Source organism: Myotis daubentonii, chromosome 12, assembly GCF_963259705.1.
Source record: "Myotis daubentonii chromosome 12, mMyoDau2.1, whole genome shotgun sequence".
NCBI classification, from domain to species: Eukaryota; Metazoa; Chordata; class Mammalia; order Chiroptera; family Vespertilionidae; genus Myotis; species Myotis daubentonii.
In genome coordinates, this window is record NC_081851.1 from 57127758 (window position 1) to 57149520 (window position 21763).

The 21763-nt window shown below is 40.5% G+C and overlaps 2 protein-coding genes across 9 annotated transcripts in view; one reads left to right on the forward strand and one right to left on the reverse strand.

Moving 5' to 3' along the window:
* Nucleotides 1-19492, reverse strand: part of CAMKMT (calmodulin-lysine N-methyltransferase) — a 290479-nt gene extending 270987 nt beyond the window's left edge. For all 3 annotated transcript variants that reach the window (XM_059659957.1, XM_059659955.1, XM_059659956.1), the window contains exons 1-3: nucleotides 19213-19492; nucleotides 14770-14942; nucleotides 5320-5384 (exon numbers count right to left, since the gene is read on the reverse strand). In XM_059659957.1, coding sequence (XP_059515940.1) covers nucleotides 5320-5384; nucleotides 14770-14942; nucleotides 19213-19350 — 376 coding nt within the window. In that variant the 5' untranslated portion in view covers nucleotides 19351-19492. The remainder of the gene's footprint in view (nucleotides 1-5319; nucleotides 5385-14769; nucleotides 14943-19212) is intronic.
* A 335-nt stretch (nucleotides 19493-19827) lies between these two features.
* Nucleotides 19828-21763, forward strand: part of PREPL (prolyl endopeptidase like) — a 33451-nt gene continuing 31515 nt past the window's right edge. For 3 of the 6 annotated variants that reach the window (XR_009447981.1, XM_059659947.1, XM_059659948.1), the window contains exons 1-2: nucleotides 19831-19971; nucleotides 21120-21656. Coding sequence is in view for 2 of the 6 variants with exons in the window: in XM_059659947.1 (XP_059515930.1) it covers nucleotides 21438-21656 (219 nt within the window). In the remaining 4 variants the exon portion in view is untranslated. Of the gene's footprint in view, nucleotides 19972-21119; nucleotides 21657-21763 lie in introns of all 6 variants that reach the window. The other 3 variants (XM_059659952.1, XM_059659951.1, XM_059659953.1) reach the window with 3 other exon arrangements.

Genomic DNA, 21763 nt, shown 5'->3' on the forward strand with positions numbered 1-21763 from the left:
GTTTTTATTGCCCTACCTGGTTTGGCTCAGTGGATAGAGCATCGGCCTCCAGACTGAAGGGTCCTGGGTTCGATTCCAGTCAAGGGCACATGCCTGGGTTGTGGGCTTGATCCCCAGTGTGGGGCATGCAGGAGGCAGCTGATCAATGATTCTCTCATCATTGATATTTCTACCTCTCCCTCTCCCTTTCTCTCTGAAATCAATAAAAAAAAAATTTTAAATAAAAATAAGCATGTTTTTATTTATTTTAGAGAGAGAGAGGAAGGCAGAGAATGAGAGAGAAAGAGAGAGAAACATCAATGAGAGATAAACATCAATCAGCTGCCTCCTGCACACCCCCTACTGGGGATTGAGCCCACAACCTGGGCATGTGCCCTCACTAGGAATCGAACCAGAGACCTCTTGGTGCATGGGATGACACTTAACCAACTGAGCCACACTGGCTAGGGCAATATTTTGTATTTTAATAAGAATATTTCCTTAAGTAATAATTAATTGACTACAAACCCAAAGGAGATCAGCTTTGGATACATCACAAAACAGGTTTTGCTATCAGACCACTAAGAAGGATCTAGAAATAGGAGAATGCAGCTGTGTGCATTAAAAGTCCAGGTCAACCCTAGGATTCACAGGGGTGAGGGTGAGAAGGGCGGGTGGTAGTGTCACACTATCACATGTAAAAGTATATAAGGCAGAGGATCTACAAATTTCTCCAGGAGATACTAATGACACACAGAGTACTGTCATGTAGCCCGGCCAAGAGAAAAACAATTTTTTTGCACAGAATAGCAGGACAATAAAAAAGAAAGAAAATTGTTTAAAAAGAGAAAAAAAAGCAAAAATACAAAAAAGGGGGGCGGGGAGGGGGGGTGGGAGGGAGCCCTAGCTGGTTTTGCTCAATGGATAGAGCATCAGCTTGCAGACTGAAGGGTCCCAGGTTCAATTCCAGTCAAGGGCACATGCCTGGGTTTTTAAAAAAAGGAGGGGGAAGAGAATAGCTGAAGGAATCTTACCAATACATTTCCCCAAATTTAAGCTGCAGTGTTAGCCAAAAATCCTGATTCATATTAGGTTACTGCAATGATATATAATAACTTTTGATTTCCTATCCTTTAAAGGCTTATACACATTATATTGTATATATTACATACAACACATGGTATGAGAAGTATTAACTGTTTATGCTGCCAGTAGAGAACTGTGTGCTAAAAAAAAATACAAATGAAGCTATTATACACCAAGTACCAAAGATGTAGTTGCACTGTATATATGACGGCCAAATTTGCATCAACAAAGTGCAAAACAGAATCTCTTTTTTATGCCATAAGCATCTGTAGACGCAAGCAGGGGACCTTCCCCACACGCCATGCACATCTATAAAATAAAAATGCTTTCCCTAAGTGGCAGCCCTGACCAACTTTAAAATCATTTTTCGTGAGAGAATTTTCAGCTGCAAATATTCAAGGACACCCGAATTGTGAGTAATATATTTATTTTTATAATACTCATTGCAAATTGATTTTTTTAATTAAATTCAAAATATCGTGGCATGTAGGGATGGTTTCCGTTTTGGACATGTGGCAGTTAACTGGTTAAAAAAAATCATTTCAGTAGAGGAAAGAGATGACTTTGGAGAAAGAGAAAATTGTTTTGGAAAAGACATAGCATGATGGGGTTTCTTTGATTAGAGGTCAGGGACTGGCTGGAACGGAGATCCTACCCACAGAGAAAACAGAAGCAAGAGATCTGCTGTGGTGCTAGCAAAGTACCCTCTGACCCAAAGTACTGTACATGTTACATGAAACACAGAAGCAGCCAGCACCTCGTTTCAGGTGAAGGATGTCATCCTATACTTTCCCCTAGGTAGCTTGATGGCATCTCTTTCCAGGCACGATGAATCAATAAAGCATACAACCTCTCCACAGAGTAACTCTGATATTTTAAAAGGAAATAGTTTCTCAAGTAGTAGAACTCAAATAATAAAATATATATACCCACCCATATGGTTGGAGGTAAGCACAAAAGAGCTTACCTTTAAAAATAATTTGTTTTCCACAATAGCAAACATATATAAAGATAAGACCGGGGTCATATTCTATAGAGCAATGAATCATGCAAAATTACTGTGGAAAATTCATTTCTTCCTATAACATTCAAATGAATTTAAACAGTGAAAGGTACCTCAAAAATATAAAACAGGTCATACATTTAAAAACATACATTTTTAAATAATAAAGGTAAATATAAATAATGTCTTCTAATATATCAGGAAACAAGAAACTATCTAGAGCAGCGGTTCTCAACCTGTGGGTCGCGACCCCTTTGGAGGTCGAACGACCCTTTCACAGGGGTCGCCTAAGACCATCCTGTATCAGATATTTACATTACGATTCATAACAGTAGCAATATTACAGTTATGAAGTAGCAACGAAAATAATTTTATGGTTGGGGGTCACAACATAAGGAACTGTATTTAAAGGGCCAGAAAGTTGAGAACGACTGATAGAGGTTTCATTTATTTTCTAAAATTAAGGATTTTCTCATATCCTTTTAATTAGAGAATGAACAAATTCAGAAAGAATGATTCTCCACTCTTTGAAAATTTACAATGAACAAAATCATTACTTGTTTTTAAAAATACCTTAAAGTTGAGATTAAGTGTTACGCAAACCATGAATATATTTTATAAAACGTCAGACTTTTGTAACTATAAAATATTTTAATGATGTTATTCTTTCTATTATCAGGAAGCTATATTAACCTGGAAACTAATTCCTGAAATATATGGATAATTCTCTGTATTGGTTCTCTCACAATATTAGAAAATTTTTTCCTCATTCTAAACATCCCTCAGTATACTTACTATCAATTACTACTATGGTGATGATTTAGGAATTGATATTCTTATATAGGACTTTCTCTATATATCAATATTAACAATGTTCAAAAATATTCCTCTATTTGAAGCTATAAGTATAAAAATTCAACTATTTAAAACAAAAAAGCAAATAAACTAAAAAATTGGTCAGAAAAATCTATTTTTTACATTAATGAGTTCCTGAATATAGTAAATATATAAAAACAAGTCAAATGGAAATGTTTAGACATATGTTTTTATATGTTTATATGATGAAAGCTTATTTATTATTCAAATTATTAATCCAAGTATGTTGAGCAGTGAGACAGAATTATGATGTGGCGCCCTCTGCTGGGTTTTCACAAACTCAGCCTAAAATCACAATTAGTGTAAAATCAAATAGTTGGGTGATTAATTTAAAGAAGAAAAAAAATCTGAAAAATTACTTTTTTTTTTTAATCCTTGATCGTTTTAAGCCTTGGCAAAGACTATATAAAAAATTATAATCAATCCTTACTTTATTGTAACCAATTTTTTTCATTAAGCAAAGTATCAGTATAGATTTTTCTTTTAAAATAAAAAGAGTGTAATGTAAAAGTTACACTAAACAACATGTTTTAATAGGTCTTATTTTTGTCACCACTTCTATCACTTGGAATATTCAGGATTTGAAGGCGACATTTATGGCAAGACATTTTAACAAATTACTATTTTGGTCATCTATTTTTCCTGCCTTATTAGTTCTATCAAAATAGTTATTTTAAAACATCAGAATAACTCTAAATATTATCTTCATTATTAGAAAAAAACTGAAAAATTTTAGAGATACTCATCACCAGTAATAATAAACTCTATAGTGTCCACTATGAAAATGCAATATATATTACACACTTTCTATACATTATATCCAGTTCCAAGAGATTTTTTAAAAATTGTGGCTCATGGAAATGATATAAATTGCTCAAGATGAATTTCAGAACCAAGATTCAAATGTAAGTAGGTCTCATTCCAAAGACTCAAATCTTACTACCAAACAATAGACAGCAGTGAAGAAATACTTTCAACATGAAATTTCTCCCTTTGTCAATGCAACAAATGAAGTGCATATTCTATGCAGACATTATTCTATGCAGACAAGTGAGGGTTTAAGGGGTAGGGGCAGCTGATAGGAAAAAATGTTAGAACAGTATAAGACAGCTAATCAGGAAAATATTTTTGTTTTACATAATGCTGCCAGCTAGTGGCCCTGTTTTATACTGAGTCACTGGGAACAATATTTTATTTTTACACTACTGAATCAAAATTTCCATATGTAACACTCTCCAATCATGTTCCTAAATGCACAAGCCTGACTTAATGATATTTTACATTACCCCAGAATTAAAGGAGGATGCCTCCTCAACCACCATTAGCATCCCTTGGCTTGTCCTTGCCTAAAACCCCAATAAAAATGTGAGATATGCCTAAATAGGAAACAATTCAGGAAGTGCCAACATGTAGAAACGAAAAGATATCCATGAAAAATAAACTTACATAATTTTAAATATTTTAGGATTCCTGAGGATATTTATAAAATCCTTAGTGACAAAATGCATATTTTTCTATACATGAAAAGTTTGCCATAATGTGGTGCATAGAATATGACATTATTCTATGCAGACCTAAAATTAGGGAATTTAATAAAGCAATACTATTAGCAAAGAAAATTGTTTTAGTTCCGACAATAAGTAGTTACAGTTCTGAAATTTCCTTTGAGAAAAAAGGTATTTGAGTACAATTTTTAACATTTACAACTGTCATATCACATTGATAATTCATTATCTTAAGAGAAATATCCTAAGCAATACACATGAAGGGGTACCTAGCTTCTATCATGGTATGCTATTTGGTGCAATGATATAAAGATTTTTTTAATTTCTTTAATCATATGACTTTATAATGATTTAAATGATTTTCTCAATGGAGAAATCACGACTTACAGGCTTAGATGAAAACAGTAATATATTCTATAATAGCATAATATTGCATAAAACAAAAACATTCTGGTATTAAAGTACATTAACAGCAAGGGAAAATGTTCTGGTTTCATTCTGTAGTGAGAGAAAAGAAGCAGGAAGTGGAAAAGAAAGCACCCAAACCACAACAAAGAAGAGACAGCCCCTTTGTTGGATTAACTGAGAAGGTCAAAATGAAAAGAAGAAACAAAGGGGATAGTGCTGGAGAGTCCAGGATTCCTCTGACCTACATTCTCTCTCACACCCACAACTGCCAAGTGTAAAACTGCCTTATCCCACTTAGGAGGCACATTGTATAGGAGGTTCATTTTGCAGCTAAAAACTGTAAGAGTTTCTATTATACACACACATTAGTCAGTATAAATAAACATTAGTGAGAACAAACACCAATTATAAATTCACTTTTTAAAACACAAAATATTTCTACGTAGTGATCATATAACTTACAAACATTTCCTGTATTGTCAAAGCTGGTAAGAACATCTTCAATATTCAAAGATCCACTATTATGCCTAGAAAGGAATAAAACATTTTCTTTAATGATTCTGGAACATTAAGATTTGCTTTAAAAAAAAAAGTGATACACCCAATACTAACAAACCTTTCCATATTGTATTTTTAAAATATTTCTGCCCACTAGAGGGAGAAGGGAAAGAAATAACAGAATATAGTCCTCCTAATATTTAATGAAATAACAGTTCCTGATGCTTGATCTACATTTTAAAGTACTAATATTTTTATTGTTGTTTTAGTTATATAAAGGTGGAATTAATTATTAACCTTTTTTTTTAAATCCTCACCCTAGGCTATTTTTCCATTGATTTTTAGAGAGAGTGGAAGAGAGAGGGAAAGACAGAGAAATATTAGTGTGAGAGGAACACATGGATTGGTTGTCTCCTGCACACGCTCCAACCAGAGCACGGGCCAGGGAGGAACCTGCAATGGAGGCACGTGCCTTGACTGGAATCAAACTCGGGATCCTTTGGTCCACAGGCCGACACTCTCTCCACCGAGCCAAACTGGCTAGGGCAATTATTAACCTCTCTAAAGATAACAAAACCTTACACTTGGAGAATCTCAAAAGGAAAATAAGCACCAACCTCCAGAACCTCAACAATACATAAATGTACTTTATAACAACCCAAAGAATTCAGAACTTCAGTCACAAGGAACTAACCAACCTTCAGGTCTGCACGTTCCATCTATAGGGAATTATAAATGTCAGAGGGCAAATTCTTTGTATCTTTTGCCCACTAATCTTAATTCCACTCTCTTTAATAATTCTAATCTCTCTTCACTTGAAAACCCTTTAAATGTTTAATTTAATTACTAATATTTTATTCATCCTTATAAAAGATACTATTCTCCACATGCAAATGGACCCAACAGTCAATAATAGGTCATAGAGTTTGAGTTGCTTTTCTAGGGTTGGTAAAATATTGGTGCTAATGCAATCTTCTACATACTACTCTATATGCCTTAAACCTTTAACTTTGTCATTAAAACTTATCATAAATGATATATAGTGTTATGAAATGAATTGTATCTTTCCCAAAATTGATTTGTTGAACTTCTAAACCCTGGTTCCTCAGAATTTCAGAGATTGGGCCTTTAAAGAGGTAATTAGCCGTAACCAGTTTGGCTCAGTGGATAGAGCATCAGCCTGCAGACAGAAAGGACCCAGGTTCGATTCCGATCAAGGGCATGTACCTTGGTTGCGGGCACATCCCCAGTAGTGGTTGTGCAGGAGGCGGCTGATGGATGTTTCTCTCTCATCCATGTTTCTAACTCTCTATCCCCTTCTCTTCCTCTCTGTAAAAAATCAATAAAATATATATATTTTTAAAAGGTAATTAAATTAAATTGGGGTCTTTAGGGTGGGCCCTAATCCATTATGACTTGTGTCCTTGCAAAAAAAAAAAAAAAGGAGATTAGAACACAGACTACAGGGCACATGCACAGAGGAACTACTGAAGAGACAGCAAGAGGGCAGCCATGGCGAGGTAAGGAGAGAGGCCTGGACGGAAACCAGACCTGCAACCGCTTTATCTCAGACGTCTAGACCCAAAACTGAGAAAATAAATGTATTCTTTAAGCTGCCCAGTCTGCAGCATTTTGGTTTAGGATCCCTAGAAAACTAATGCATGTAGTACGAGAATACACGTAAACTGTATCACCCTTCTAAAAAAAACTTCACTTTTATCACAGAGACCCAGTTCTTTGATAGAGTGACTAAGTGAAAATGCAAAAAGTTATTTGCCAAATAAGCATTGGGCTCAACAGAATCATTTTTTTTAATATATTTTATTGATTTTTTACAGAGAGGAAGGGAGAGAGATAGAGAGTTAGAAACATCGATGAGATGAGAGAGAAACACCGATCAGCTGCCTCCTGCACATCTCCTACTGGGGATGTGCCCGCAACCCTGGTACATGCCCTTGACCGGAATCGAACCTGGGACCCTTCAGTACGCAGGCCGACGCTCTATCCACTGAGCCAAAGCGGTTTCAGCCAGAATCATATTTTAAGGTAATGAATTTACCAACCACAAATCAAACTTTCAACACCATAACACAATGATTCTGTACCTTCTCTGTGCATGCAAGCTGAGGTTACTAGTATTTATGCTAACATGGAAAACCACACGTGAGACAAGAGAGAAAAAGAACAACATATTGAGCATCTAAAATACAAGATGAAGCTATTAAAATTATCAGCAATACAGCATAAAAATCAAAAACATTTTTTCCTAAATATAGGAGCCATAATATATGGTTCCTTAAGCCCAGCCAGCATGGCTCAGTGGTTGAGCATTGACCTACAAACCAGGAGATTCAATTCCATTAGATTCCCAGGCAGGGCATATGCCCAGGTTTCGGGCTTGATCCCCATTGTGGGGCGTGTAGGAGGCAGCCAATCAATGATTCTATCATTGATGTTTCTCTCTCTCTCTCTCTCTCTCTCTCTCTCTCTCTCTCTCTCAAATTAATCTACACTAATAAAAGAGAAAAATGGTAATTGGCGTACGACGATACCCTTTTCATTGGCTAATCAGGGCTATATGCAAATTAACTGCCAACTAAGATTGGCAGTTAACTGCCAACAAGATGGCGGTTAATTTGCATATGTAGGCACAATGCAGGGAGGCGAAAGGGAAAGCAGGAAGAAGCCCCCTGCCACTGACAGTGATCGGAAACCCAGCCATCGGAAATACAAGCCCCCCAGCCATGATCAGAGAATCAGGTGCCTTTTCCACCCTGGCCAATGATAGCAGGAAGTAGGGGTGGAGCCAGCGATGGGAGCTGGGCACGGTCGAAGCTGGCAGTCCCAGGAGCTAGGGGTCCCTTGCCTGGGCCTAAAGCGAAGCCCACGATCGCAGGGCCGCTGCAGCTGCGGGTCCCCGCTGCCCGGGCCGGACGCCTCAGCCAGAGGCATCAGGCCTGGGCAAGGGGCCGATCCTGCGATTGGAGGGTGATGGGGGTCAACACCTGAGGGCTCCCAGTATGTGAGAGGGGGCAGGCTGGGCTGAGAGACACTCCCCACCCCCCACACCCAGTGCACAAATTTTGTGCACCGGGCCCCTAGTGTGTGTGTGTGTGTATATATATATATATATATATATATATATATATATATATATATATATATATATATATATATTAAATGGCTGCTAGGCTGTTTTGTTTTGTTTTGTTTTTGAATTTGAGCCCAGTTCGCCAATGGCAGCCCTTTTTAAGTATCTTCTTTCTCAGGATTCATACTACTAACATTAAAACTATACTTTTTAAATGTAACTTCAGTGTTCATGTTTGCCTCAGATGCCAGCCTTGCCAAGCTTTACATGGGCACCTATAATATCCACACATATAAGGATGCCATACATCTAATACCGTAAGCATACCATTCCCATCACTATTTTTTATCTACTGAGCACTCACAGGATACTTACTAAATTCAGTGGGGTGAGGATTTGCTTTATGTTTTTCCTTTCCCTACAGAAGCAATATATGATCTTGCTGCAGTATATTTGTTTTACTAGAAAGATGCATCACAAAGACAAAGTCATTCTTGACTTCTTGCCCATTCTAAGCTCCTAGGACAAGCCAAAAGTCAAGAGTTTTCTAATTCAGCAATTACCATAGCAACAGGAGTCTTATTCAAAGAAAAGAGGACAGTTAAGCCTCTCAGCTTTTTCTATACCTAAGACATGTACATATTTATAAATGAATATTTCAGGCAATTCTATGGTTCCAAATATAATGGAAGTATTGTAAAGCTTTCAGAATATATAAATTCCTACTACACTAAAAATAAGTTGACATATGGGGGAGTGGGGAACAATTTCTAGTATCTATACAGTAAATTCTGTATGAAAACAGATTCCAGCTTATAAATCTGGGAGAAAGAATTTTTAATGGAAGATTTTTAGTATAAACGTCTCCTACTATATATTAGTTTCCTGTACATGCATCTATCCAATAGCAAGAGCCTCTTCTATAAAGTTCTAAGAAATAAAGCACCAGAAAGACAAGAAGATTTTGCCAAGGAATAAAATACAAGTCATGTCCCAAAATTTGATTTCCGAATTCTCAATACACACTTCAGAACAAAGAGTCGACCATTCTCAGATATTTGGAAAAGACAACAGATCTTGGGGATTTCATAACCTAATGTTTACATTGTCCAGACTTTTGCTTCTGATGAAAACTTACCAAGGGAAATTCTTTATTCTTTCTTTTTAAGAATCATCATGTAAAGCTGACAGAAAATAATGGTCAAAGTTTTAATGTGGACCACTGCTTATAAACCTTTTAATAGTATAAAAAAGATACACCTATGTATTTTGAATTCAAAAATATCTAAATTGTCTAAGTATTTACCTTCTTAGAGTATTGATTTCAAGTCGAGTAAAACTTTACAAAAACAAACAAAAAAAACTTTAAAGAAACAGAAATCAATATGTAGGGAAATTTTAAGGATAAGACTAATAAAAAAATTGGTATTAATTACCATATATACATCATCTCTGTTAATATTTATGATCTGTGAGGAATAAAACATCCCAAATGCTCAACCCTTTATTAGAACCCAGAAGCCAATCCACGTTATAACATGCATTGATCACCATTCCTCCCCATAGAGACGGTGGTCTTCTCAGTAGCCTCTGATGATTATGCCTTGTACTTGCTGACTGCTATGTTTTCTAGTGCCTTTCCCCTCATCGGGAATGATTTCTTCCATTCTCCCAGAATGTTCAAATACTTCCAGATCCAGTTTAAACTGCTACTCCTCAAGGCCTTCAAAATCACTTATACCCTAAACTCCTAATATGCGTGAAGTTTTCCACCCATTTGGTAATTAGTTATGCATTGCCTGGTGATAATTCTTAGAATAGATGTTTAACTTAACTTTCCTTCTTATTTAATTATTATTTTAAAAAATTTTTGTTAATCTTCACCTGAGGATATTTTTTCCATTGATTTTTATTTTTTTATTTTTTTTTTATATATTTTATTGATTTTTTACAGAGAGGAAGGGAAAGAGATAGAGAGTTAGAAACATCAATGAGAGAGAAACATCAATCAGCTGCCTCCTGCACACCTCCTACTAGGGATGTGCCCGCAACCAAGGTACATGCCCTTGACCGGAATCGAACCTGGGACCTTTCAGTCCGCAGGCCGACGCTCTATCCACTGAGCCAAACCGGTTTCGGCTCCATTGATTTTTAGAGAGTAGAAAGAAGGGAAGGAAGGAATGCATGGAGGGAGGGAGAAACACCGATGTGTTGCCTCCCATACAAACCTCGACCAGGCTGGCAAATGAACCAGCAACCCAGGTATGTGCCCTTGACTGGGAATTGAACCCATGACCAGGGCCAATGCTGTACCACTGACTCACACTGGCCATGGCTTAATTATTTTTTATTATTTAACTTTTCACTTATTTAAGCCCCTTGAGGATAATATATCTTATATTTCTTTTTGTTTACCTACACAGAAGGTGCTAATAAATATTTTTTATTTGAATTTATTTTAAATTATTCATCACGTTTTTTCAATCATTCCATAGTGTTGAAACCCACGTGAACAATATTGGCAATGGAATGGAATGAATTGTTCTTGTAAAGAAATCCTCCCCTAAGCAATGTCAGTAATTTTTGTTGCAATTTCCTATATAGTAACAGAATTATGGAGTAAGAAATGGTATACTCAGAATAATCAATGAGGAAATTGGTTTTACTAGGCCTCAATCCTTTCATCTGAAAAATGAATAAATAGATGCATGATTGCCTCCCAAGAGGCCAGATGTGTAGAAGTTAAGCTGGGTGCTCCTTGTACTATTTTTGCAACTTCCTGAGAGTCTGCAATTATTTCAAAATAAGTGTTTAAAAGTGCAGACTGTGGAACCAGACCACCAGGGTTTGAGTAGAGGCATAATCAATGGAGTTATTTAACCTCTCTGGGCCTTACTTTCATCTGTAAAATGAGGATAATAATAGTATTTACCTTATAAGGTGTTATGAGGATTAAATAAGCTAATACATGTAAACCACTCACAACAGAGCTTGTCACATAGTAGGCACTCAATAGTCAGCCATTATTAATGCTGTTATAACTTTTTTAAATGCATTCTAAGATCACGTTCAGTTCTAGAATTGTGTACATTTAAGTTATTCAGGCAAATATTTTTTTAATCCTCATCCAAGGATATTTTTCCATTGATTTTAGAGAGAATGGAAGAGAAAGGGAAAGAGAGAAAGAAACATCAGTGTGAGAGAAACACATCGATTGGTTGCCTCCTGAATGTGCCCTGACCAGGGCCCAGGCCAAGGAGGAGCCTGCTACTGAGGTACCTGCCCATGACCGGAACCGAACCCGGCACCCTTTGATCCACAGGCCGACGTTCTATCCACTGAGCCAAATAGGCTAGGGCAAATTTTTAGCTCAGTCACCTTTCTTCTCTCCATAAAGTAGGATTAAATGTCATATTTATATAGACATACCCGTATTTTTTCTTCCAAAACTAGATATATCACAACCTGTTGGAAAGGAGTCTCAGTTTACATTCTAGCCTGGCTTCCAGCTACATCCAGGTCATCTCTATACACTAGGTGGAGAACCACACCTTATTTTGAAAGTTCTCAAGAATAACAGACACGCCGAAACCGGTTTGGCTCAGTGGATAGAGCGTCGGCCTGCGGACTGAAGGGTCCCAGGTTCGATTCCGGTCAAGGGCATGTACCTGGGTTGCGGGCATATCCCCACTGGGAGATGTGCAGGAGGCGGCTGATCGATGTTTCTCTCTCATCGATGTTTCTAACTCTCTTTCTCTCTCCCTTCCTCTCTGTGAAAAATCAATAAAATATATTAAAAAAAAAAAAAAAAGAATAACAGACGTCACATGCTCTCTGGCAATGCTTTCCAGGGCCTTGCAGACATCAGGAAATTATTCTTGGCACAGTTTACATTTATTGCCTCTTGTCACCAGTGGATGTAAAAGACATGTTTTAGAACTTTGTACCTGAAAACCCCTGGATCACTCTGTTTTTCCCTCTCTTTAATTTCCTCATATATACTATCTTCCAATTGTTTATCTTCATTTCTATTTCCCAGAGTTATTGTAAGGATTACATGAATTAGAATACATCAAAGCACCCCCCCTCTGTACCTGGCTCATACTAAGCATCTAATGCATTTTTCTTTCTTTCTTAACCAAGGACTAAACTAATTATCTCTATTAGAATGTGAGGCAATTGAGGTGTTCTAATTAGAATCTCACAAAGAATGTACAGGCAAGCTAACAAACCCAAAAGTTCTTATCTTTCATTTGAAGTTTTCAATAAAACAGTATTATCAAACCAGTTCCTAGTTGTTCTTCCCTCCTCACCCCAGTCAATTTTTGTCCAAATCCCAAATTTTAGCTATTATGGTGTCTTTAAAGCTTAAATATTTTAAACTAAAATAGTTCAAGGAATCCAATATAATAAAAGGGTAATATGCAAATTGACCCTAACAGCGGAATGACTGGTCACTATGACATGCACTGACCATCAGGGGTCAGACACTCAATGCAGGAACTGCCCCCTGGTGGTCAGTGCACTCCCACAGGGGGAGCTCCACTCAGCCACAAGTCGGGCTGACAGCTGCAAGCACAGCAGTGGTGGAGGGAGCCTCTCCTGCCTCCTCAGCATCGCTAAGGATATCCCCACGGGGAGCTGGCCTAAGCTGTCAGTCGGACATCCCCTGAGGTCTCCCAGGCTGCCGGAGGAATGTCTGACTGCTAACTTAGGCCCGAAACCCCAGGGAGCGGGCCTAAGCTGACAGGTGGACATTCCCCAAGGGTTCCCAGACTGCGAGAGGGCACAGGCCGGGCTGAGGAACCCCCCACCGAGTACACAAATTTTTGTACACCAGGCCTCTAGCACAGTGATGGTGAACCTATGACACGCGTGTCAGAGGTGACACGCAAACTCATCTTTTTGGTTGATTTTTCTTTGTTAAATGGCATTTAAATATATAAAACAAATATCAAAAATATAAATCTTTGTTTTACTATGGTTGCAAATATCAAAATATTTCTACATGTGACATGGCACCAGAGTTAAGTTAGGGTTTTTCAAAATGCTGACACACCAAGCTCAAATTGCCATCACTCCTCTAGAATCTATAATAATAAAAGCATAATATGACCGGACATCCTTCCTGGGAGGAAAGCCCGGGTCCCGGGTGCCAGAGGGAAGCCGGTGCTGGCAGCCGGGGGAAGGAAGGCCTACTCTTGCACAAATTTCATGCATCGGGCCTCTAGTATACTATAATTAGACATCCTTTGGGAGAACTTTTTTTCTTAAAAGTATTTTTAGCCTTACCTAAACCTTATTCAGTCACTTTTCTGCTTAAAATGTTTCTTGTTCTTCTTATAGTTATTGTAAATGTGCTCCTCCCTCCCTTTCAAAATGTGAAATCTTGTTCAAAAAAGGGGCATATTTTATAATATCAAACACCTAAAGTAATATTGCAACATGCTAGATTATAGCTGTGAGAGAAAAGTAATTTAGTAAAAATAGTATCTTGCTACTTCAGTTTGCAACTCTCTTGTCTCTTTTCTAATGATTTTTAAAGCCAGAACAGTCTGCATGCTTCTCACAATATCAGTGTTTTCAGCTGAATTTTCTCCTCCTATTCTTAAGATTCTATTCTGAAAATGACAAAACATAAATGGAATAAATACCAAAGCTTGATTTTTTAGATAACTACTACTTGAAGAGTAGCTTAGAAAAATTCTGTGTTCACTTTCAGCCTTCCTTGCCTCACAAAGAACTTGGCTTTTTATCATAATCAAATGCTATGAGAGAATGGTTAAATGAACCCTTTGATTTACACCACAGTTTATCCTCAAATGTCACTACATTTTGGAAAAAGTTTTTCTTATTTCTGATAATACAGCAAGAACACATTGAAGCAGCAGGAATTCCTTAATACAAAGTTAGGAAACCTAACTTCTGATAAAGATTGCTTGCAAACTCAATAGAATGAACAATGAGGTTATTATTGTTTCTCTTTTATAAGAGAAAAATGCCTTCTTTTTTTTAAATCCTCACCCAAGGACATGCTTAGGAGGGAGGGAGGGAGGAAGGGAGGGAGGGAGCGACCTTGATGTGAAAGAGAAACATGGATTGGCTACCTTCTGTATGCTCCCCAACTGGGAATCAAACCTGAAACCCAGGCATGTGTCCTGACTTGGAATTAAACCAGCAAGCTTTTGGTGCACAGGACGACGCTCAACCAACTGAGTCACTCTGGTCAGGTGAAAACGGCTTTTTATTTTATCCATAGATAGTTATTAGTTTATTTGAAAAAAGGCTTTTTTGAACAAAATCTTAACTAGAGTGATGTTTACCTTAAGGAAATACTGTATTCAGGGTAGAAGACACTTGTATATTGGACCCATGCACCAAATTCCTCTTCAGTTTCCCTTCCTTTGGCTTCTTTTACTGAAAACAGATTAAATGATTCAAATCTTCTTACAGATACATGTCGTAGACAACCATCCAGGTGTTTTTGCTTCAGAACCTTTGAAATAAAACCAAATATTGTGATCATATTTTATAAACATAAGTTCAGTGTACATAACCAGATCACGCACATAAGCAACAGCTAAGCCTCTCTTCAGGGTGACAGAGCTGTGAATGTGAATCCCTTATCTGCAAGCAAATAAAATTACTAACAACAACCACATCCACTGTGTTTAGTTATAAAATGGCAGGAACTGTACAGGTTGGGGCAAAAGTAGGCTTACAGTTGTTCGTATGGAAAACAATATAATAATTAATAAATAACACCAAAATAAACTGTTTCACATACTCACAGCTGTAAACCTACTTTTGCCACACCCTGTACAAGATGAACCTGAAACATCCTACACAAGAAAACAAGAAGGCCATACAAAATTAAGGGTTATATTAAAAGTATTCAAGAGCCAATTTGAATAGGGTCCATTGGCCAAAGATGGGACATGGTGAGTATTAACAAAGATAATAGATGTAATAGAATTGAAACACATTAGTGCATGACATTTTTCAAATGCCTCACTAATGATTATGGAAGGATGCTAGAGAACCAAGTTAGTATTGAAAATCAATACTACAAAGAAAGAGGCCCTAGCCCAGGGGTGGGCAACCCCTAGCATGCGTGCCAAACATGGCAAGCCTGTAACTTTTGCTGGCACGCGAAACCCTCTCTTATAATCTTCCATTTACAATCGTGAATCTTTGTTCTCAGTGATGAATTTTGTTAAGTCTCATAATAGGAGTAGCCTGACGGATGAAAGTAGTAGCTCGCGCATATCTCTGAAGGTCACGAAATATAAACCTGATGTAAAATCTCTGTCATCAGTGATGCAGCAGCAAAAGTCCCACTGGTAATATCAAATGGAGTCATAAAGTTCGGACTATCAGTGTACGTGTATACATTAAAAAATAAATGTATTTTTCATCATCATATACTGTGTTTTTGTCACTCGAATGAATTTTATTATTTCTTCAAGGTTCTTCATATACGTACACCTTAAGAGATATCAAGTAGGCATAACATGTTCTCAAAAAATTAGGGTTGGCACGCAGAAGAATTTTGAGTCAGAGATTTTGCTGGTTTTGGCACGCACTCACAAAAAGGTTGCCCACCCCTGCCCTAGCCGATTTGGCTCAGTGAATAGAATGTCGGACTGCGACTAAAGGGTCCCTCCTGGGTACGATTCTGGTCAAGGGCACGTACCTAGGTTGCAGGTTCCTCCCCAGCCCGAGTTCTGGTTGGGATGCATGCAGGAGGCAATCAATCGATGTGTTTCTCTCACATTGATATTTCTCTCTGTCTCTCCCTCTCTCTTCCACTCTCTCTAAAAATCAATGGAAAAACATCCTCAGGTGAGGATTAAAAAAAAAAAAAAGGAATCAAATACTTCTCTGTCTTTCCTATATGAACTGTAACTGAGAGTTCAAGTAGAAGATCTGGGGAAGTTTCTCTCTTTTTTAAAAAAAAAATATATTTTATTGATTTTTTTCACAGAGAGGAAGGGAGAGGGATAGAGAGTTAGAAACATCGATGAGAGAGAAACATGGATCAGCTGCCTCCTATACACATCGCACTGGGGATGTTGCCCGCAACCAAGGTACATGCCCTTGACTGGAATCGAACCTGGGACCCTTCAGTCCGCAGGCCGACGCTCTACCCACTGAGCCAAACCAGTTAGGGCGGAAGTTTCTCTTTATAGTAGTTTTCCAAGTAATAAATGAAGAAGGAATAACAGAATTAGAATATCACCATTTTCAACCCTTTCCTGAATTCATGAACCTAGGTAACCATCACCGAAAAAGAGAAATAACCAGACATCACTGTGATTACTGAAAATAACCGTGAGAGAAAGTATACAACACCATCATCTTGACCAACCAAACCAAACAAAAAAACATCAAATCTGAATTTTCCTCTCTTGCCCCCTCCAAGAAAGAGCATATTTCTCTGCCCCTTGACCTTAGGCTTAGCCAAGTATCTTACTTTAGTCAACAGGATGTTAGCAGGAGCTTAAAATGTGTTTCAGTGGTTAGGTTTACTCTCTTATACCAACTGGTCCAAGGATTAGAACCATGTGGACCAAGAATATAGCACAGAGCCACTCAGCTGATTACAGCCCATGTCAGATAACTCCCAAGTGGCCTACAAATGCACAAGCAGAACAAATGCTTGTTGTTGTTTGCCACTGTAATGTTGTAGCTGTTTGTTACTCAGCAATAGCTAGCTGATGCAAAACACTGAGGACTAGGTGCTATGGACCACTTAAGGACTGTCTTTAAGGTTTTCCACAACAATTGACAATATCTACTAAAAACCAATAGCCAGGCCCTGTGCTAGGTGCAGAGGATGGAGATTCATAAAATATCTTTTCCCAGAGAAAACTCCCATTCTAGTGCGAAAGATGGACTCTGATCAAATGATCATAAAATAATATGATATGGGGTTCACCAGAAGAGTGAACTAAGGGTCTAACTCAGTCCAGAGGAGTGAGTCTTCACTAAAAGAGGAGATTGAAATGGAGGCCTGAAGGATACACATTCATTTATCGAGTAGAGAAGATGATAAAGACCTTATGCAGAGGGCAGATGTGTACTGAAACATTAAATGTCAAAGCCTGTGGGGAGTTCAAGTGGCAGTCATAGCTGAAACTAGTCTCATGTAGACAGCAATTCAGAATGAATATCAGTGCTGGTCAGCTAGAGTTTTTCCTATGCTAAGAACCACTGAAGTCATCACAATAAGATTAACTTAAGCCCTAATTTACTACTTTCATAATTAGATTTTAACTGATGTTTACTTCACTATAGGAAGTTCCTATGATAATGATGTATGAAGAACATTCACTTTATTATCCTACTAGAGGCCCAGTGCATGAAATACATGCACTGGTGGGAGGAGGGGGCGGGGCCTGTGGGAGCGCACTGACCACCAGGGGGTAGCTCAGTGATGGCAAACCTATGACACGCGTGTCACAGGTGACACGCAAACTCATTTTTTTGGTTGATTTTTCTTTGTTAAACGACATTTAAATACATAAAATAAATATCAAAAATATGTCTTTGTTTTACTATGGTTGCAAATATCAAAAAATTTCTATATGTGACACGGCACCAGAGTTAAGCTAGGGTTTTTCAAAATGCTAACACGCCGAGCTCAAAAGGTTGGCCATCACTGGGGTAGCTCCTGCGTTGAGCGTCTGCCCCTGGTGGTCAGTGCACGTCATAGCGACCAGTCGTTCTGGTCATTCTGTCCTATGGTTGCTTAGGCTTTTATCATATAGAATACAGATTTGTAACATTAGCTGCAAAACCAGCTCTGGGAAGACTTCCAGTGCACCAACAAAGAAATACTCTTTGAGTTATGCCATGACAGCACTGAAAGGCCACCATACGCAAAGGCGACTCTGCAAACCAAGTAAGTGCAAACAAAATAAACCCCCAAGTCCAAACCGCACAATCTCCAGGAAACAAGAGCTGGGAAGCTCTTCTGGAAAGACGTCAGAAATGGAAAGTGTCCCCTGAGTCCAGTTTTCAGCGGGCAGCCTCGGGCAGAGGCACAAGGACAAACAGACGTCACTTCAGGCAGTTTGCAGAGTCCGTGATGTCACATCGGAACTCGGACCAGCCTGCGCACGGCTGCAGTTAGGAGCCAATAGCAGCAACTTTGAGGTACGAGACAACCGCCAGGAAGCAAACGACTCCACCTGGGAAAGCCAGAACCTCGCCCATCACCTCGCACTACGAGATGCGCACGTAACTCTTACATCCCCAAAGGAGAAGAGTGGGAGGCGGCTCGCGCGGCTCCCTCCACGCCCCGCGGTCGCGGAAGAAACCGCGGCAACGCGTGCAACGTCCAAGTCCCAACACAGGCAACCACGCGGGTCCCCAAGACAAGGAGCTAGAACCAGGCTGGGAGATAGGCAGCGAGAAGAAACCTGGGAAAGGAACTAAAACAGAAGCAGGAAAGAAGCGATGGGGGCAGAGGGGAGCGGTCCCGCCCATCCGACCCGCGAGCTGGCAGGTGCAAGCAAATGACTCTAGAAAGAGGTTGTCTACTTCGCTCGGAGTTTCCCAGGAACTCGAGTGTGGGCTGCCCCTTCCCGCGCCACCCCACCTGACTCCCCTCTTCTTATGGGACCCTTAGGGGAAGCGAGGAGACACCTCTGGGGTGGCTCCCGACGAAACTGTGAGGGGAGCATAGCTGCCGATCGCACGCCCCACCAAGCGAGGGGAGGGGCCCCGTGCAAAGGTGAGGCGGGTGGGCTCTGCCTTACCTGCCGCAGGAGCTTCCACCGGGCGGCTCCTAAGGGCGAGGACACGGCGGGGCCCGGAGCCGCGCGGCCGCCGGCCGTGCCCTCGCCCGAGGCGCGCTCAGCCTCGCTGGCCCCGACGTCTGGGACTCGAGACTCCATCCCGCCGGTGCCGCCTACCCACGAGCTGCCACCAGCACGACTCTCCCCTGCCAGGACCTGCCGGCGTCTTCCCTGCCAGGACCTGTGACGCCGGTCCTCCCTCCCACGGCCCGAAAGCTCCTCGCGATCCGCATTTCCGGTTTTCGCGTCTCCATGACAACCAGGCCCGCGCTGGGCCTGTCATTGCACCATTTTGCCGGCGGCCACGTTGAGTGAGGGCGCAGCGGAGGGCGAGGGGGCTGTGGCGGAGCTAGTACGCCGCGCCCCCTGTGTGTGTTCTTCTCCCCGGCCGCATCCCGAGCTCGGAATATGAGCAAAGAACCAAAAGGCTTGTCTTTTTGCGGGTGAGAGAGCCCAGGAGACGACCGGAAAGCCGTCCGTGCCCACAGGAAAGATGGCGGGACCTGCGTCGCGCACGTGCCGGGCGGGGGGTGCGTGGGTGGCGTGCTGCACACCAGCCCGGGGCGGCGCTCGGGCGGCTGCGGTCCTGCGGGCTTAGCGCGCAGACCTCGCCGGACGCGCCCGAGGCCGCACCTTCGCTCCTTCCCGAGAGCTGCGGGCTGCTCGCCGGCCCTCACTCGTCTCGGCGTCCGGAGGCAGAGCGCCTTTCCGTGGGCGCAGGTACGGGCAGCGCATGCTGGGGGTCTCTCCCCTTTCCCCGTTTCTCCCCCACCCAGCCCCCCCTCAGCCCCTTGGTCCTTGCTTCTTGGCCGTGTCCCTCCACTGCCGGGGACACGGTGTACCACTCCCCCTGCACTCAGATCGCCTCACCCCTGGGGTGGAGCGCTGCACTGGGAAAACGCCGTTTCTCCCGGGAGCACCCATTCATCGGCCCCACCCCCATCCCTAGCCTTGCATAGCGCCTTCTCTCTGCGGATGAAAGGTGGGTAGATGGAGGCTGCCGTGTTGATCCAGTGGTTTCGGTGATTTGCATATTTCTACTTATTTTGCTACTGATCCCCCTATTCTCACTCGCCCATTATTTTTGCTGCGACACAGAGATGGAGGGAGGCGGGGGCGTTGGCCTGGGAGCGCATCGGAGCTGGAGTAAAACTGACGCAGGATTGTGCCTTCGATGACCGAGGGCCGTGGGGATACTGCAGGAGGACACTCAGCGCTGTGCAGCATCTAGAATTTCCTGTCCTAATAGTAGTCACCATGTAATGGGTGGTCACTGCGTGCCAGGCGCTGGATTAAGAGCTTAACCTATCCATTCCATAGGGTAAATGGTGCGTTGTCTTAGTTTTGCAGAAGAAATGGAGGCACAGGGAGAAAGTGCAGGAGGGAAGACCTGAACCCAGATCTCTCTGTTAACTACTTACTAGTTTTAATTACCTTGATAAGTTAGTAAGAACCAACTTCCCAAACAAATCCGAGATGCTCTCACATTTTATCTGTGCATCCTGAAGGGATTTTGTTTGTTTAGCTAAATACCTTTCTAATGGGAAAGTCAACCGTTATGTCCCATCGTTCCCCTGTGTGTACAAGATTTGGAGCCAAACCATTTTGGACTTTTATGTTCTACTACTTACTCCAAGTCACCTGGGGCAATTGCTTAAACTTCCCGGAGCCACGGTTTGCTCACCTGTAAAATGTTCATTAGGATGTTCTCATAATAGCTACTCTGTCAGGTCCTTATGTAAAATCAAAGTCATTTTGCCTTTTAAAAACCCTCAGAGTCCCTGAGAGGTCCCCATTAGCTCCATGTACTTATTTGCAAATTTTTATTTTGTTTTGTTGTGTGTGTGTGTTTTGTTTTGTTTTTTTAGTTTTCCCCTATGGGTACCAGAATCAGTGCTGCATAGTTTGAACGCGATAGGATTGACTTTACAAATGAAACATTTTTGTCACACCTGCCAAGAAGTATGATTTGAATGAAACTTTAACTTATACGCGTTTTCAGATATTTTTAACCCGGGTTCTCAGCTGTCTGCAGTTATTCATTACCCGAGGGGTGCATGGCCCTGAAGGGGGGATAAGAACTGCGGATTGTAGGTACTCTGAGAACCCACTACTGTGTAATCAGACCTATGAAATCACGTGTGCTGGCAGCCCCAAAGCGAGCATAAACCAGGGACTTTGATATCATGCAGCAGAAGAGCAAATTATTTCTCCAGGCTTTGAAGTATAGTATTCCTCACCTTGGGAAATGCGTGCAGAAACAGCACTTGAATCACTGTAACTTCGCTGATCATTATTACAGTAGAATAAAAGTGAAAAAATATCACCTAACCAAGTGTCTGCAGAGTAAGCCCAAGATATCAGAGTTAGCAAGAAACATCCCAAGTCGGAGCTTCTCATGTAAGGTACGGACTGTTTAAGTTTACCTATTTGTAGGTCATTAAGATTAATTTTAGCCTAAAGATAATTCTAGTTTGATTTTTTATAATATCTATAATTGTCTATAATCAAA